Source organism: Pseudorca crassidens, chromosome 1 (assembly GCF_039906515.1).
Source record: "Pseudorca crassidens isolate mPseCra1 chromosome 1, mPseCra1.hap1, whole genome shotgun sequence".
In the NCBI taxonomy this organism is placed as follows: Eukaryota; Metazoa; Chordata; class Mammalia; order Artiodactyla; family Delphinidae; genus Pseudorca; species Pseudorca crassidens.
In genome coordinates, this window is record NC_090296.1 from 123,886,778 (window position 1) to 123,904,528 (window position 17,751).

The following is a 17,751-nucleotide window of genomic DNA, read 5'->3' on the forward strand; positions in this document are numbered from 1 at the left end:
CATTCCTAGGTATTTATCCAAAAGAAATTAAGACATCTGCCCATGCAGTGACTTATCTACAAATGTTTAGAGTAGATAGTAGCCCCAGATTGGAAAGAAGTAAAATATCCATCTGGAAATGGATAAATTGTGGTGTCCAAACAATAGAATACTGCAAAGCAGTGAAAAGGAATTAACTAATAATATATTTGATTATGAAAGAATCTCGAGATTTATTCTAAATGAATTAATCCAGACACAAGAAAGTATGTATGATTGTAGTAATTTGATATTCAGATATCTATACTGGGAAAAAGTAGATGGATTATTCCTAGGAACAAGAAGGTGGGGGCAGGGGGAAGAGAACTATTACCGAAAAACATGAGAAAATTTTGTGGGGTGGTGGAAATGCTTTATATCATGATTGTGGTTTCACTTATGTTGGTAGGCACAACTGTGAAAACTCATCAAGTTATACACTTAAAATTTAAAGTTTTTATTGTTTGTAAATTATACCTCAATAAAGCTGACCCAAAAATGAAAAAAAGAATTATAAAGACAAAAAAATTAACACTTCGGAACCAAGGGGTGGGAGTGGGCCAGAAAACATTATTTGAAGTAAGAGTTTTTAGGAGTAAGACAAAATGGAAATACAAACTGTTTGAAATTTGTGACAATGAGAACATGAAACTTATGGAGTATGGTCAAAACTTTACTCAGAATGAAATTTTAGCCTTAAATTATTTTATCAGTTGAAGTAGTAGTGGTCTGAACAACTCAAGGTTTAGAACAATATTCATATCTTCTTCATGGGAAATAGGATGTATTTATTTTTATTTATAGATGTATTTATTTTTATTTAACAAATATACATATGGCACTTACAATGTACTATATCTTTATAAAGATAAAAATGGAAATTAAATAGAAGTTGATAAGATCTAATTCTTGGAGAATATTGGTAAACTCTGAAAAGCTAACAAAAAATAAAATGGAGTAAATAAATATCCCACATTATGGCTAAGAAAGAGTACAACCACGATGACAAGGAGACTAAAAGTGAGGGAATGCAGTATACAACACAACACTAATAAATTTAAAATATTAATAAAGTGGGTCATTATCTTAAAGAGTAAGTAATCAGAATTTAATAATCATAGAGTTTCTGAAATAATGCGTTTTCAGCCTTATCTCTCATTATTCCCACATTTTAATCTTTTGCTCCAGCAAAAGGGATCTGTACACTGTTCCCTAAGCAAAACCTGTGTTTTTCCCATGTCTAGCATTATTTGCTCACTTCTATACCCTATTAATGGCATTTTCTTTTCATGTATTCATATGCTACCTATCTTTCAAGCAGGTACACTTTCCATTTCCTTGAGGAAACTCCCCCTAGCATCTTAGGTGGAAAAGAGCACTTGTGACAGTACGCATGAGTCACTTGCTCAGCTTTGTAGAACTATGTATCTTTTAATGCTGTATCTTCCTCCTCCTTATGGAGAATAAATACATTGAATATTCCCACTATATATATATATATATATATATATATATATATATATATATATATATATACCCCATCCCTGATATATATATAACTCTCATTATCCCCCCATACTCTAGTTTATACAGAGTAGGGGCTCTGGAAATAAATATTTAATTGATTGCTAAAAGTGAATCAAGGCGAGATTCAAGTTAGGAAAAAGTGGTTAACTACCATTCCAGGTAAAGTTAGGATTTCTTTGGGTAGTATTTTTCTAGTTAGGTGTGCATGAATGGGAGAATGTATTCAGTTTTTTCCACTTGAAGGCTCAGATAAAATATATGTCTTGATATAACTGGCATCTTCCTAAGCCTCAAATTCTTTTTTGTAAAAGGAGGACAATATATATATTGAGTTTGTAAGACTGTATGAGACAACGAATGTGTAGCTCCTTGGCACAGCTCTTGGAACATATTCAATCCTGCAAAATTGTTACTTTCCCCACCTTTCATATGAGGTCACAATTACTTGCAACTACAATGTGGTTATTTCCCCATTTTGATATGCCTTAATATTTTGGCTGATAGCAATGAGCACACGTAGGTTGAAACAATACATAATTTAATGTTTAATTCTAATTTAGTTATTTCTTCATTCCCAAGCATAACCTATGCTAGATTGCTTTTTTCTCATTGGGTGTGTTGTAATTTGCATCTTTCAGGTTTTTTATGAAACAGTTTTTATTTTTTCACCTGTCATTGCTGTATGGATTGGTGTACATTGTGACTAATTCTTTCATAGGTCACTGGACTAATTATTTGAGACTAGAACCCTTTGGATGAATGGTTAATATTTAAATTAGTATTTTTCTCTTTTTCCTCTGAAAAGGGAAATTGACAAATTAAGTCATTGTTAATGGATTGCTGTAGTGACATCTGCTTAGTTTGGTGACCTGTTGATGGCTGTGACCTACAGTTACAGGCAAGGTGGAGCTTAGTTGGACAATGGCAGAAGAGTGTTATCTCAGATTTTTGCAGACTTTTGGTATTTAGTCAGTATAAATAACAAAAGCAGAACAAAACAAATCTTTGAGTATCTGGTCAAGTCATTTCCACTGCCTTTTAAAATTATCTCTAGAGTTAAGTGACTATTCTTTACCTGTATTTAATCTTGCATTATATGCCTCTTGAGGCACCTCAACCACCTTGTAGAAACTTAGTATGGTTTTAAATTTAATTATCATGATTTTAACATTTCTGAAAAATAGCACCATTCTGTACCATGTCCCTAAACTCAGAAGTGTTTTTATGAATCTGTTTTATATCCTGTGAGGAAATATGTATTTTTTAGTCTTTTTTGATAGATTTATAATATTTAAAGATGCAATCTCAGAAATCTAAGTGTGGTAATGTTCCTAGTACTGGGAGAGGAAAAACACAGCCAACGTTTTATTTTGTTATAAAAATTAGCAGCAAAATAACTAACAGTGATAAAACTCTTTTCGCTTTAGGGCCAAGGAATACGAGAGTTTATTGGAAACAAAAAATTCTGGCTCAGACTCACCCTATAAAGCAAAGTGAGTATTTTATCCTACATTTTAGTTCTTTGTCTTTTCAGTCTTTGCCTGTAACAAAAGCTTATCTGAACCATCATTGTATGCCTGTGGTCATGGACTTTGTATCTGATGCCTAGAATTTTATTCTGCTAACACAGTGGTATCCAACTGGGGATGGTTTTGCGAGAGGACATTTGTCTGTGCCTAGGGGTATGTGATAATATTTTGGTTATCACAGCTTGGAAAAATGGTGCAGCTGCCATCAAGCGTGCAGAAGCCAGGGGATACTGTTAAACATTCTTCAGTGCACAAGATAGGCCTCCACAGCAAAGTATTACCACATCCAAAACATCAGTAGTGCTGAGGTAAAGAAACCCTATTCTAACAAAACAAGTTCTGGCAAGGCTGTACTGGTTCTTACTCTGAGGAGATCTCATTCAAGATTGTTGCAAGGGCCACTTGACAGATGAGGATTTAGACTCCGCCATTGGGTGTAAGCGTAATTACTAAGTGTAATAGCTAAGTAAACAAAAACATCATCATTTTGCTTCTCTCAAATAGACTACCAGTAGAGGTGCAGTGAGAGAAAGGTACTTATATAATATTACCGATGGGGGTACAGACTGGTGTAGTCTTATTGAAAGGCGATGTGAATCTGGAGCTTAGGATGTCCACTTTTATGTTTACGGTTAAGATATCTTTTATTCATTATGTATATGATTAAGTTCTAGCACTTGAAGTTGTACTTTATTTTTTTAATTTATAGTTGATTTACAATGTTGTGTTAGTTTCTGGTATACAACAAAATGATCCAGTATATATATTTTTTCCAATTCTTTTCCATTATAGTTTATTACAAGATATTGAATATAGTTCCCTGTGCTATACAGTAGGACCTTGTTGTTTATATATTTTATATATAGTAGTTTGTATCTGCTAGTCCCAAACTCCTAATTTATCCACCAAATAGTTTTGTGTTGGCATGTGAATAATAATACAAATTAATGGAATAGATTTTTTAAAACAGTCTAGAAATAGATCCAAAATTTGAGGAAATTTAATATATGATGTGGTATAGTGTTTGCAAAGATGGCCAGAAGTTGTTGAGCCATTCCTGGAGGCATATCCCTTTGCAATATAACTTTGCCACCTCTCCATCAAGGAGTGGACTCTATTTTCCTTACTCTTGAATTTGTTCTGGCCTTTTGACTTGTTCTCATCCACAGTCTACTGCAGAAGCAATATGTGACTCCTGAGCCTTGGCTCCAGAAGTCTTGAGGCTTCTGCTCACAACTTTGCTTTCTTGCTCCCCTGTGACTGCCATATAAGGAAGCTTTGGTCAGCCTCCTTGAGGATGACAGATCACTTGGTCATGGTGTATAATCCTTTTAATATGCTGTTTAATTTGTTTTGCTTGTTTTATTGAGGGTTTTTGCATCAGTGTTCATAGAGGATATCAGGCCTTATCAAGCCTCTGCTTGTGTCACATTTGTTTATGTCCCATTGGCCAAGGCAAGTCATTTTGCCAAGTCCGTAGTCACTGTCTGAGGTGACTATGTACGTCATGGCTGGCAAGATATACTTCAAGGGGGACCTTTAATGTAACCATCTATTATACAACTTTCTCTGGATTCTCCTCTTACTTGACTAGATGCTCTTTTTCAGTATCTTTTGCCTGGTTGTTTCTTGTCTCTTTGACCACTGACATTAACATGCCTTTGTCCTGAGAGTTCAAATAGAGAATTACTCCCTTGGTAATCTCATTTAGTTTCATGACTTTAAACATCTAGTATCTGGATGGACTTTAAATTTATGTCTCCAATACAGACCTGTCCCCAGAACTCCAGAACACTATATCCAGCTTCCTATTTAGCACTTCCACTTGAATGTCTCTGTTCACTTGGATGCCTCAAGTGAACATGTGCAAAATCAAACTCCTGAAATTTGCTCCCATACCTTACCCCTCATATTTTTGCTCATCTTAATTTAAGGATGGCAAGCCCATCCTTAAATTAAGACATCTAAAATCTTTAGAGTCATCCTTTTTCTCACACTCTTTCAGTCCATCAAAAAATTCTATTGGCTCTATCTGTAAAATATATTCAGAATCTGACAACTATTCACTACCTCCATAGTAACTAGTGTAGTCTAACCTACCAGTGTCTCTCATCTGGATTATTGTAGCAGCTTCCTAATTAGTTCTACACTGCTCTGCCCTTGTTTACTACAGTCTCTTCGCCACAGGGCAACCAGGATATTCTTTTAAATTATAAGTCTAGAAAAATGGCAGTAGCAATAGAAGCATAATTTTTCAATATCTTCAAATTTTAATATAGAAACCAGCTAACTAATAAAGAAAACCCAAAACCCATGGAAGCATTTACAAAAAACACTGCATTGCCAGATATCTACATGAAATCTGAAATGCAAGTGGATGGGAACAAATAGCCACAAGACCTGCATGGTAATGACATCAGTGTGAAAGAAAGCAAAGAGAAGCAACTGGGATAACAGATGTAAGGAAAGGATAACCCTAAAATAACTAACAGGTTTTCACTGGAAGGTTCAGGGAACCAATTTGAGAGAAGCACCTGAACCTCATTCTTAAGTAGGTTTCTCAAGAAGGGCTGATGTGAACAATGTTGCCTTAGTTCTTACTCTTTCTTATCAATAACTTTATGCCCTCAAAAATCAGTTTTGCTGGGCTTCCCTGGTGGCACAGTGGTTGAGAGTCCGCCTGCCGATGCAGGGGACACAGGTTCGTGCCCCGGTCCAGGAAGATTCCACATGCCGCAGAGCGGCTGGTCCCGTGAGCCATGGCCGCTGAGCCTGCGCGTCCAGAGCCTGTGCTCCACAATGGGAGAGGCCACAACAGTGAGAGGCCCGCGTACCGTAAAAAAAAAAAAAAAAAAATCAGTTTTGCCAGTTACAAAATCCTTGACCCACATTTTCTTTTCTTGAGGATCTTAAATACTAAGAGGGAATGAACCTCAGACAATCAAAATTATTAGACATCAACATAAAGACTAGGGATGAATAGTAAAGTTATAGTTTCTTATAGAACTAAGAATAACTGATGGCCAGAAGAAAAAGAATATTATGTAATAACTGTATCTCAGTTGTTTTTATAGTATAACTATAAGAAAAATATTGGGGAGAATGAGGAAAACATATTCTAAAGAATTAACCATTCTCCAGTTATATTGGTGATGGTATTATTGATAATGTTATTCTGAGTCTATGTGCATAATAATAAGGATAAAGTAAAGAAGATTATGGAGACTAGCATTCTTTCATCCCCTGTATTACTGAGAAACTGAATTCTCAGTCTGGATGAAAGGAGATAGATGTAATACATTAGAGATCAGGTAATACCCCTGTAGGACTGAATTTGAAATATATGAATTTATGAGATATTTTATCTTTTAAAAAGTGTTCTGCATATTTGTGTGTATACGTATTTGTGTATATACATATATAGATACACATGTATTATGTATGTGTGTGTACACACATTTACTTATTTCCTAGCTCTGTCGATTGAAGAGGCCTAGAAACAATGACCAATGCAGTAGCAGTGAGCATATCTCACTAAAGGGAGCAAGAACTTCTTGGAAAAATGTCTAATGCTAGATCTGAATGCTCTGTCATACTAGATGGCAAGGAATCTCTCAAAGACTGCTAGTGTTTTATCAAAAGACTCAGGAGCTGACTTGAAAAGTTTACTAATAGACAAAAATAGGACAATTTGAGCATCAAAAAGGATAATTATTGTAACTAATTGAAATTGGTAACCAAATAGCAGATGAAAAGAAATGTCTCCTTATAAAATTATTCTAGCTAATAAATGAAAATGACTCTTCCACCAGTTTCCCCTCCCTTTCCAGAAAAATTCAGTCCTAAAGCCACTAGAAGAGAGAGCACCAAGCAACCATCTGCACTGGCTGGATGGCTGGAGGCAGCAGTGGCACAACGGTGGGTGTCAGAGTAGGCTAAGGAGGGGCGCCAGGTATGGCGGTTCAGAGCCCAAGCAGAGCGCAGGGAGCTTCCATGTGGGGTAGGACACCATGGCCTGGTGTGGGGAATCAGAGCCAAATGAGGAGGGTAATCCATGGAATGTAATCCTGGCACAGTCTGTCAGGGGAGTCTTGCAAAGGGTGTGAAACCCAAGCAAGCTGAGAATGGCAGAAGAGCCCAGAGTAGGGAGTTGGAGACCAAGCAGGAAGATAACAGTACGCATAAAGAAAGATGCATGATATGTTAGGTGGATTGTTCACATAAGTAAATATATTAAGGATGAGAGAAGAGAGTTAAAAATAGACCCAGGGAGAATAGAAAATCCTATGGTGGTGAATTGGAATTGTAGGTATCGGTTTTAACTCGTATTTTCCATTATGTATATAAGTAGAAATAAATATAGATGTAAAGTGTAGGGATACACACACACACACGTGACCCTTGAACAGTGAGGGTGGGGGCTGGGGCGCCGGCCCTCCGAGCAGTCAGAAATCTGCCTGTAACTTTTACGGTCGGCCTTCCCCTCCAAAGTTCTGTGTTCACGGATTCAACCAACCCTGAATCCTGTGGGACATACATAGTGAAAAAAATCTGCGTATAGATGGATCTGCACAGTTCAAAGCCCTGTTGCTCAAGCATCAACTCTTTGTATATATAATTATATATATAGTTATATGTTTTTGTTTTTGTTTTTGCGATACGCCGGCCTCTCACTGTTGTGGCCTCTCCCGTTGCGGAGCACACGCTCTGGACATGCAGGCTCAGCGGCCATGGCTCACGGGCCCAGCCGCTGCACAGCATGTGGGATCCTCCCGGACCGGGGCACAAACCCGTGTCCCCTGCATCGACAGGCGGACTCTCAACCACTGCGCCCAGTTATATGTATTTTTTATATTTATTTATATAATAATATACACACATTTTCTAGATCTTTCCACTAAGAATGAGGGTCTGGGAGCAGCAACACCCTGATAGCATTGAGCACATCTAGTATACCCATGTAAGTATGAAGGTGAGGTAGTTCCCTGAAAGGGATAGATGGGTTCTTTTTCCACAGGAAAGGATGCTGGCTGGCAACAATGAATGATGATCAATGTAGGAGGCAATATATGCACACTGATTTTTTCATCTTATATGGGGATTTCTTAGGCTGTTACATTTAGAAATACAGGCTTAAGCATATTATTTACAAATGGAAGGGGAACCAGTAGCCTTAAATTTAGACTATGTACCTTTCAAATAGAGGAGGTGAAAGAAAAAAGAAGTTAATATGTTTATGTCTTCCTGTCCATCACACCGAAGAACAATGTTAGTTCCTAACATGGGCCCAGTCCCCTTTCTTACACTTTTATAAATCTTCCCAATGATCCTAATGAACCTCCCAAAATTGACTGTGATAAAAGTTAGGGATCCTTACAGAGAAGCCCTTACGTTTCACATTTGCCAGTGACAGGTTTGAACTTAGAGTTGTTAGAATTTGTTCAAGTTTTGAGAAGAAAATATCTGACCTTAAAAAGTTCTCCATAAAGCCATTTACCTGACAGATACTTCTCATGTTCTAGGCTAGGAGTTATGAATCCTTCACGTTTTCTTTTCATGCTAGAAAAAATTAACATGCCAGAAGTAACTCAAATAGCAATTTCTGTATTAATAAAAACTGCACCCTCTAAACAGCTCCTGTTCTTGCCCTGTAGGGAAAATACAGCTTTCAGGGCTTGAGTCCTGTGACATTCTATCATTATTTATAGTATGAATCAAAATCTAATGTTTTTCTTGAGAGGGGCTGTATTATTTGTGGTACTTCTTTGGAGGCAGGGAATAAAACAGAGGTTTAGCTCATGTTACCTAAGCATCCCCTTGATTTGGCATTCTTCCTTGAAAGATAGGTTCATATGAATCCCAGATTTGATTTACCTCAGGGTGAAATACAAGCCTCTTGTATTCTGTGAATTAAAATGGCCCTTGTGCCTCCCTAAATACCCCTGGTTTTCAGTGGAATGTGAGCATTCTTGGTAAGAATAGTGCTAGATTCATATGCATCCATTGCTATGGCTGGATATTCAGTTACATGGTGTGCAGGCTTTATTCAGCCAAAAGCTGAAGTGGCTACTTATCTGTCACACAATGAAGTTCGCTGCCAATATTCATCCACATGATAAGGTCAGTAACTTTAATCGGATGGGACTCTAGCCCATATTCGATTAGGAAGAAAAGAAGTATGTTGCTCTTATTCTATTTTTGTATTTTTTATATTCCCTTTTTCCTTTTGTTAGGTTGAGACTTTCTGTCAATGAATAGTAATAAGAGTTGGTCATTTATTGAATGTCTACTTTAGTGAATGCTGTTAGGTACATCACATTAATTATCTCTAATCTTCAGAAGTTCGAAAGAAAAAAATATATATATATATATAAAATCTCCACTTTCAAGTTGAAGAAACTGAGATTGAAAGTAGATAAATAACCTCCCCAGGGTTTACATATGTGGTATGTTCTGGAGCCAGAGTTTAAGCATAGGTATTTCTGATTTTAGAGTTTGTATTTATTCCTTGACTTATCAAAGTAAACTTCATATGGATAGCTTAGGTTTAAACTGGAGTTCACCAGGGCCTTTTTGAGCTGCAATTACTGTTGTATTCTTTGAGGAGTTCAGTTTTTTTACATAAATACATTTCTAGATGAAATTATATTTTAAGATATTATTCATTTGTGAATGAAATTTCCTTATTTGAATTGACTAATATGGTGTGGAGACAAAGCATGAAATTTGAAGATTAAAGGCCTAGGTTTCTAGTCCCAATAATACATTTACCAGTCGTGAGGCCTTGGGAAAGTCACCTAATTTGCCTGAGCCTTGGCGTCGTCATTTTTCAAACAGGGATGGACAGTGTTTTTCAGAGGACTAAAAATGATCATGTACATGAAAGCATTTTGTAACATATGAGGTTATGGATACTATTAATATTAATGTAAAGAAGAAATTTCTTCTTAGACCATTCATCATTAAATATCTATTGAGGGTACTTATCTAGAGGTGCTACGGATAAGATGGTGAATGGGTCGACAAGAACCCTGTCTCGGGATTTCTGTAGTGGCGCAGTGGTTAAGAATCCACCTGCCAATGCAGGGGACACAGGTTCGATCCCTGGTGCAGGAAGATCCCACATGCCACGGAGCAACTAAGCCTGTGCACCACAACTACTGAGCCTGTGCTCTAGAGCCCACGAGTCACAACTACTGAGCCCACGTGCCACAACTACTGAAGCCCTCGCACCTAGAGCCTGTGCTCCACAACGAAGAGAATCCCCCACGATGAGAAGCCCGTGCACCACAACGAAGAGTAGCCCCCGCTCGCTGCAACTAGAGAAAGCCCATGTGCAGCAAGGAAGACCCAATGCAGCCAAAAATAAATTAATTAATTAATAATAAAAAAAAGAAAAGAACCCTGTCTTATGAAGTTAATACTGTGCTTCTGCACTGTCCAGTATGATAGCTTCTAGCCACATATGGCTTTTTAAATTACTAAAATTAAATAAAACTTAAAATTTAGTTCCTCAGTCACACTAACTATATTTCAAGTGCACAATAGGTACATTTGGCTAGCAGCCACCATGTTGGACAGTACAGACATGGAACATTCCCATCATTACCAAAAGTTCTGTTGTAAATCTCTGCATGGGAGAGACTTGTAATAAGTGATTTGAAGGAATAGTCAAATCAGAGAAAGCAATGTTTGGCCTAAAAACTTAGGGATAAGTAGGAATTTTCTAGATAATGTGGAGGTGGGGGAAGCATTTCAGAGGAATGAATGAATAGCATTTGCAAAGACACTGAAGCAGGAAGAGCGGGATTTAGATCCAGGAAGACCTCGTGCATACAGAGCCTGTGTGGCAAGACTAGCCCTACATGGGAGGAATCAGTCTTCCTTGATTGTAATAGGAGAAATAAGGGAGAGTATGGGTGAAGTGCTGATATCCTTGTAGATTTTGTGGCAGAAAGATTTTCTGGTTCCAGTAGCTTCCATTTTCTCTATAAGATGTAAGATCTTCATATGTGAAAGTAATGGGGAGAAAGGAATGGGTGGAGTTGTGAGGAGATTGAGCAATATATGAAGCAAGTCTTTGTAGGAGAGTGAGCAGACTAGACAAACGTATATTAGTAAGATTCTGAATCTGTAGTCATACCAGTCTTTTGCATGGTATGACTGCTTCTCAGTATCAAAAATGGAAAAGGCAGGCAGATGTTCACTAATCCAGCTAAATAAATTAATGTATGCAAGGCACTGAGAGGGATGCCTGGCCCACTAAACAAACATTAATGATTGTTACCATGGCTGGGGGTTAGCTGTAGGAGTAACAGAACAACAGAAAGGGAATGTAGCACACGTTTACAAGAAAGTGATTATAATGATGGCCTATGGAATCAATCATAGATAAAAATGGAAGTAAGGCAACAGGGAGATGATGCGTAGGGGAAAAGTGGAGAGATCTGGGAAAGTGTCTGGTGAGTATCTGCTGGTAGGATACTCAAGCAAGTAAGTTGAAAGGAGAGGAAGATTGATCAAAGAGTAAGGTATATGAAACAGAAGAAGTAAGGGCTTCAAAGAAATATTACATACGTTCCCCTTACTAAAGAATCTTACGATCTAGGAAATATGTGTTATTCTTGGTGAAAAGGAAATAATTGCTCTATTGTCTAAATGACATCAGCAGTGGCAGGAAATCCCCAAATTGCCTGTAAATTGGAAAATGGAGAGTTTGATATTCTGAGAGTTTACAGTGCTTATAACATGGTATCCAAGGCTACCTTGAAGATTTAAATCAAAATATGAAAACCTGCTCAGGGTCTTATACTCATTTTCTCTGCCATCATACTCTCACCTTTCCCCATCTCCAATTCTGTTCTAGTTTAAGGGTCACGTGGAAACTGATGGCAGCAATTGCTCCAGCTAATCCTGTGAATGGACAGTACTGTCCTCTAGATCTATTTTGTGTCACAAGGACTAGATTGATGTTTGTGAACATAGGATAATACCAGCCTTAGGAGTGGTTTGTTTTTCTTCCCCTTAGGTGCTCTATGAAGCAGTTTCTAATACAATAATGAAAGTAACATTTGTTTAAAAATATTTAGGAAAACGAAATATTATAGTCTAATACATTCATGCCATTCTTCTCTTTCATTTTGTATCCAAGGCTTCAGCGATTAGCCAAAGATCTTCTAAAACAACTACAAGTACAAGACAGTGGCTCATGGGCAAACAATAAGGTTTCTGCTTTAGATCGTACCCTTGGTGAGGTCGCTAGAATATTGGAAAAAGAGGTATGTAACTAATCTCTGGCCTCTGGCCTTAATCTTTATGTTTCTTTCTTATTATGATGGGCCCTGGGGCTATAAGGCAGACTCTCAGTATATGTGTTTCTTCGGTGTTTCCAAAAGCTGGTCAACCATTGGTGGATATTTTTTCTTTTTGTTCTTAAGGATATCGAAGTTGTTTTTAGTTGTTTTAATTGACGTCCTCTATGGCAAAAATATATTCTTTAGGTCATGGTTTTCTCAGTCATATTTCCTCCCACACAAACAACATGAAATTATTTTAAATGAAATCAGAGTAGTAAAGATACACAGTTTTATGGCAGAAAATATAAAACTTTGAATTATAAAGCTCATATATCACAGATTTTCACAAAATACCAACTTCCTTCCTGTTTCCAATGGAAGATTTGGTAGTTTTCTTTAATGACTTAGAGTTATTAAATGTTTCAGTGACAGTTTTAAAAATCCTTAATGATTTTTAAAGTATTTATTATTCACTATAGAAAAATTTAAATGTACAAAGAAGAAACAAAACTCCCTGTAATCCCCACTATTGACATTTTATTGTATTTTTTCTAATCCTTTTACTGTACATTTTTTACATTATTTTATCTAACTCATTTTATCATAAATTTTTTCTCATATATTTTAAAATTCTTTTTTACTGAATGAACATATCACAATTTATACAATTTATATCACTTAGGTGGTTTCTAATTTTTCTACTTAAGGTAATGACTATCTTTGTTTATGAGCTGCATTTTTTTGTTTTCTGGGTTTAAAATGTATTATATAATATTTTATATATACAAAAGAATGTAGTGATAAAAATTACATAAATACGTGAACAGCTGCAATCTCATGACCAACCTAAGAACTAGATTGATCCCAGTACATTTATGGTTCCCACTGTGTTCCTTCCTCACCCTATCCCCTTGCCTCTGCTCCCTCTGAGGGAAGTACTGTACAGAATTAAAGGGGTATCCTTTCTTTGTTTTTTAAAAATAGTGTTATTGCTTTATCACATAAATATATATTTAAATAATATATTATTTAGTTTTGCTTGTGTTTAACCTTTATAAAATATCACACTGCAGACTTAACGTGATTTTTTTCAATCAAAATTATGGGTCTAAGTTTTATTTAAGCTTGTAAATGTAGCTGTTTTTCATTTATTTTCTCTGTTGTATAGTGAGTACTACATTGTGTTAGTAGTACATTTTTTTATATTGTTCTCCTGACAGTAGATGTTCATTTTTGGGATTGGATGTTTGTGGGGGGGCGGTGGGGAGAGGTAGAGAGAGAAGGGGCAATTCTGCTCAAACAATTCTTGTATCAGAGCAAGTGAACAAGAATTTCTCTAAAGCAGGGAGCCTCAGACTTTAGTCTGCATCAGAATCACCTAGAGGACTTGTTAAAACACCTTGGATTTCTGATTCAGTTGGTCTGGAGTGGGTCCCAAGAATTTGTATTTCTAATATGTTCCCAAGTAACACTGATGCTGCTGGTCCAGGGACTATACTTTGAGAATCAGTGTTCTACTCTAGGGGATATGCCTCATGGGTGGAATTACCAGGTTTTCAGTCATATAAATGATCAGCTTTACAAGATAGTGCTCAGCTGCATTTTGGCATCAGAAAATACAATCCTCTATAGGAACTGAGAGCAGCATATTCACTGTGATATCATGGCAGAGCCACATAGAGTCAGTTCTTTTGTATAACATGTCCCTTTCAGAGTATGAGAGAGTTCAGAAGCTGTTAGTTGTCCAACATGTACTAGGTGGAGTGTTTGGAGGTTTTATATACCTTGGAAAAATCTCTAATTATTTTAAAATTAGCAGATACTGATTTTTTTTTTATAAAGGGTACTTATACTTTGAACTAAAAGGCATTTGCTTGAAGATACCACCATGTATACCGTATCTCATGAATACTGTTTCAGACTGAAGTAATCACAAAATTTTTGAGGAAAAAGTAAAATGATCTGTATAAGAAAGGTATTCAGTATGGTATTTCAGTATGAAAATCTAAGTAAAGTTATTTCATTCACAAAGGGGCAATTTACTGGAATACCACTGATCCCTTATAATTTGAGGGAGAAAAATGTTATCTGGCTCCCAGCCTAAATGATCTGTGTCAGGAACCTTGCTGCAAAGCTGTCCTCAGAGTATACACTGCAGGACCACCTAAGAGTCTAAACTTACCTACAATAAGATCCTTTTGCAACTTTTATAACTAAAATCCTTTTTACCTAGCCAAGACAGACTAACTTTATGTGAACTTCTGTTCATAGAGTTATACGGACATTTCAGTGTAATTCAGCTGATGATGGTATTTATGATTTCAGTCTAGGAATTATAAATAACCATTCCTTTTTGTTTGGAAAACTGCCTGGAGTAACAAAATCATTAACACCAAAGCCAAGTACCCAGTGAAGGATTTGAAGACAGCCTAGAAGTGATGGGTGTGGGGGTGGGGGACTGGTAGAACTTGGGCAGGCACTCACTGAGGAATGGTGAGAGATTAATCTTGAGGTCTTTGTCCTCTAATTTAGACCTCAACACACTGATGCTTTCTGTTACTGCTTTGACACAGTTTCCTTAGGTAATTTTTCTGAAGTTCTGAGAAATGTTTTTAGGACTAACAGGTTAAATGTGTGATGCACAAAAATGCTCTTGTCACAAAAGAGGTTTGGAAACTGAGGAGACCTGGGTTTTGGAATACTTACTGTGTGTCTCACGTCCCTTCTGGCTTTTTGGGTTCTCTGATTCTGTTCAGAAATAAAACGTTTGTAAGCTTTCTTGCATGTATTATGCTTTTTAACAAACCGCAGCCACTTCTGTAAGAAATATGGTGATCTAGGGAACTTGCACCAACTCTACCATCAAAAACATCTAAAAATTCTGGAAAAAATTTAAAAGTAATTTTCTTAAAAGCATCAAAGAGCTAAGGAGAAATAAAGAGTTATCAGGCCAAAGAAAAAGCAAGAGTTTAGACAGTTTTGCTTATAACTGAATGCCCCAAGAGTATTTGCCAGGCTGGCAAATGTGAATTACGATTTTGCAGGCCTCATGGGGTAGGGAGACAAAAGTAAAAGCCTAAGGGCTACCTAAGGTATGAAGTCTAATAGGAGATTTTCCCTTCACCAAAATCACCATAGCCTGCTCCCCGACGTAATGGTGAACCCTCTCACCTGACCTCAGAGACTGCAAAGAAAGTGTCTCGGTATAGTGCAGAAGTTATAACCATAATCCAGCCCTGGAGTAGATTTGCAGTCCAAGTTCACATTACCCGTATTATATCAAATGGTGAAGTGAGTTTAAAATAGTCCCAGATTGGTTAGTAGCATCCCCTAGAAACCTGGCAGAAGGAAATGCGAGTCCTAAGTGGAAGAAGACACCTTTATCCTAGGCCTCAGGTAATTTTTGTCAAGTAATTTTATAAGAACGAATAGCTGCAGTCAAAAAACAAGCACAAAAGTGGATAAGTCATTATGAGTAAGAGCAAGCAGAAACTAGAACTGCAAGGCTTTGTAAATACCAGTCACAGATCATAAAACTGTTCTTTTACGTGTTAAGGAAACAAAAGATAAGCTTGAAAATATTTAGTTATAGACCTAACAGCAATGACAGAGGAGGTAACTCAGAATAGTCCTCTCACTGATGACAATGAATAAAGCTGGACAAAATACAAACTGGAACTGAATTGCTAATAAAGTAGTGAAGAATTACTGGTCTAAGATCTGGGAACATGGCAGGCATTTTGGGGCTGGGTACAATTGGTGATCCAAAAGGGGTAGATGAGAAGCTGAGTAGTACTTTTGATATTATTGCAGAACTGGTGGGGAAAAATTGTTGGAGTCTAGAACTGTAAGTCGTAGGACAGTGGCCAAAAACCCATGTTTTGGGTTGGGACCTTAACAGGAAGTATAAACAGGAAGTATGCCAGTCGTTGCACAGACAGCAGATAAACGGCAAATCATCTGGTAGCTGGGAAAATCCCATCATTGGAAAAAGCAGTAAAGTGATCTTGAATTGCTAATACCCCCAGGTACCTAACAAAAGCAAATGGATAGTCTACTCTGGAGGAAGATAATAATCAACCTAAGTCTCAAATTACTTCAACAAAATAATTTTCAAATATACTGTCTGACAGAGAAAGATAATTAGGCGTATAAAAGGCAAGACAACATGGATAAAAATCAATAGAAACAGGCCAATAGGAGCTCTAGAACTATGCCTATTATGTTCAACGATATAAGTATTAATTATTTTTTTAAAGGTACAGCACATTTGAAAGAAAATAGAAGTTTTGGAACTGAATATTTTAGTAATTAAAATCAAGAAAACTGTACGTGAGATAACAGCAGAATAAACCAGCTGGACAGGGAATTAGTATACTGTAAGGTAGGTCATAAGAAAGAATCCAGACTGAAACATGGAGAGAAGATGACATGGAAAACCCAGAGAAGAGTGTAAGAGGCATATAATATGTAGTGAAAATGCCTAATGTATGTATAGTTATTCAGAAGGAGAGTAGAGGAGTAGAAACATTATTTGAAGTCATCATCATTTAGCACTTTCTAAAACTTCTAAATCAACCCACAGATTCATGAAGCCAAATGAAGCTCAAGCCAGGTAAATAAAGAGAAATACACACCTACAGACATCATAGTGAAATTGGAGAAAATCGTATTACAAGCCGATCTCATTCATGAACTTGGATTCAGATTTCCTAAACAAAATTTTGGCAAACCAAATCATGCAATGTATTAAAAGAATAATATATAACAACAAAGTTGGATTTATTCAGGATATTCAAGTTCGGTTTAATGTTGGAAAATCAATCATAGCTTATATTAATAGAAGAAAAAAGAAAAAAAAATGATCATCTCGAAAGATGCAGTAAAAACATTTGGTAAATTCAGCAGCCAAACAATTCATGATGGTAAACCAGGAATAGAATGGAATTTCCTTAATCTGACAAATTGTATCTACAAAAAAAAAAACATAGCTAACATCATAAGCTAATAAATAAGTTTAACAAGGCCACTAGATACAAGGAGAGTATAAAAAAAATCAATTGTATTTATGATATCAAAATATTATATAGGAATAAATCTATCATGTTCATGGATTAGATTATTCATATCTCTTGCTTAAAGCTGCAGTAATTAAGAAAGTGTGCTGTTGGAGGAAAGATGGAGAAAAAGAAAAATGGAACACAATTAAAAACATAAATAGTCCTATTCAAATGTGTATGCTTGTTTATGTATGTATGGAAAAAGGAGGCACTGTAAAGCATTAGGGGAAAGTATGGTCTATTTTGTGAATGATGCTATAATGATTAAATATCCTCATTTTTAAAAAATGAAACTTGACCTTACCTCACATCATAAACAAA

General features: G+C 36.5%; 1 protein-coding gene across 6 annotated transcripts in view; it reads left to right on the plus strand.

Moving 5' to 3' along the window:
• The window catches only part of SCAPER (S-phase cyclin A associated protein in the ER), a 492,749-nt gene that overhangs the window by 254,245 nt on the left and 220,753 nt on the right, over positions 1-17,751 (plus strand). For all 6 annotated transcript variants that reach the window (XM_067754830.1, XM_067754870.1, XM_067754881.1 and 3 more), the window contains exons 22-23: positions 2,973-3,038; positions 12,226-12,352. In XM_067754830.1, the coding sequence (XP_067610931.1) occupies positions 2,973-3,038; positions 12,226-12,352 (193 nt within the window). The remainder of the gene's footprint in view (positions 1-2,972; positions 3,039-12,225; positions 12,353-17,751) is intronic.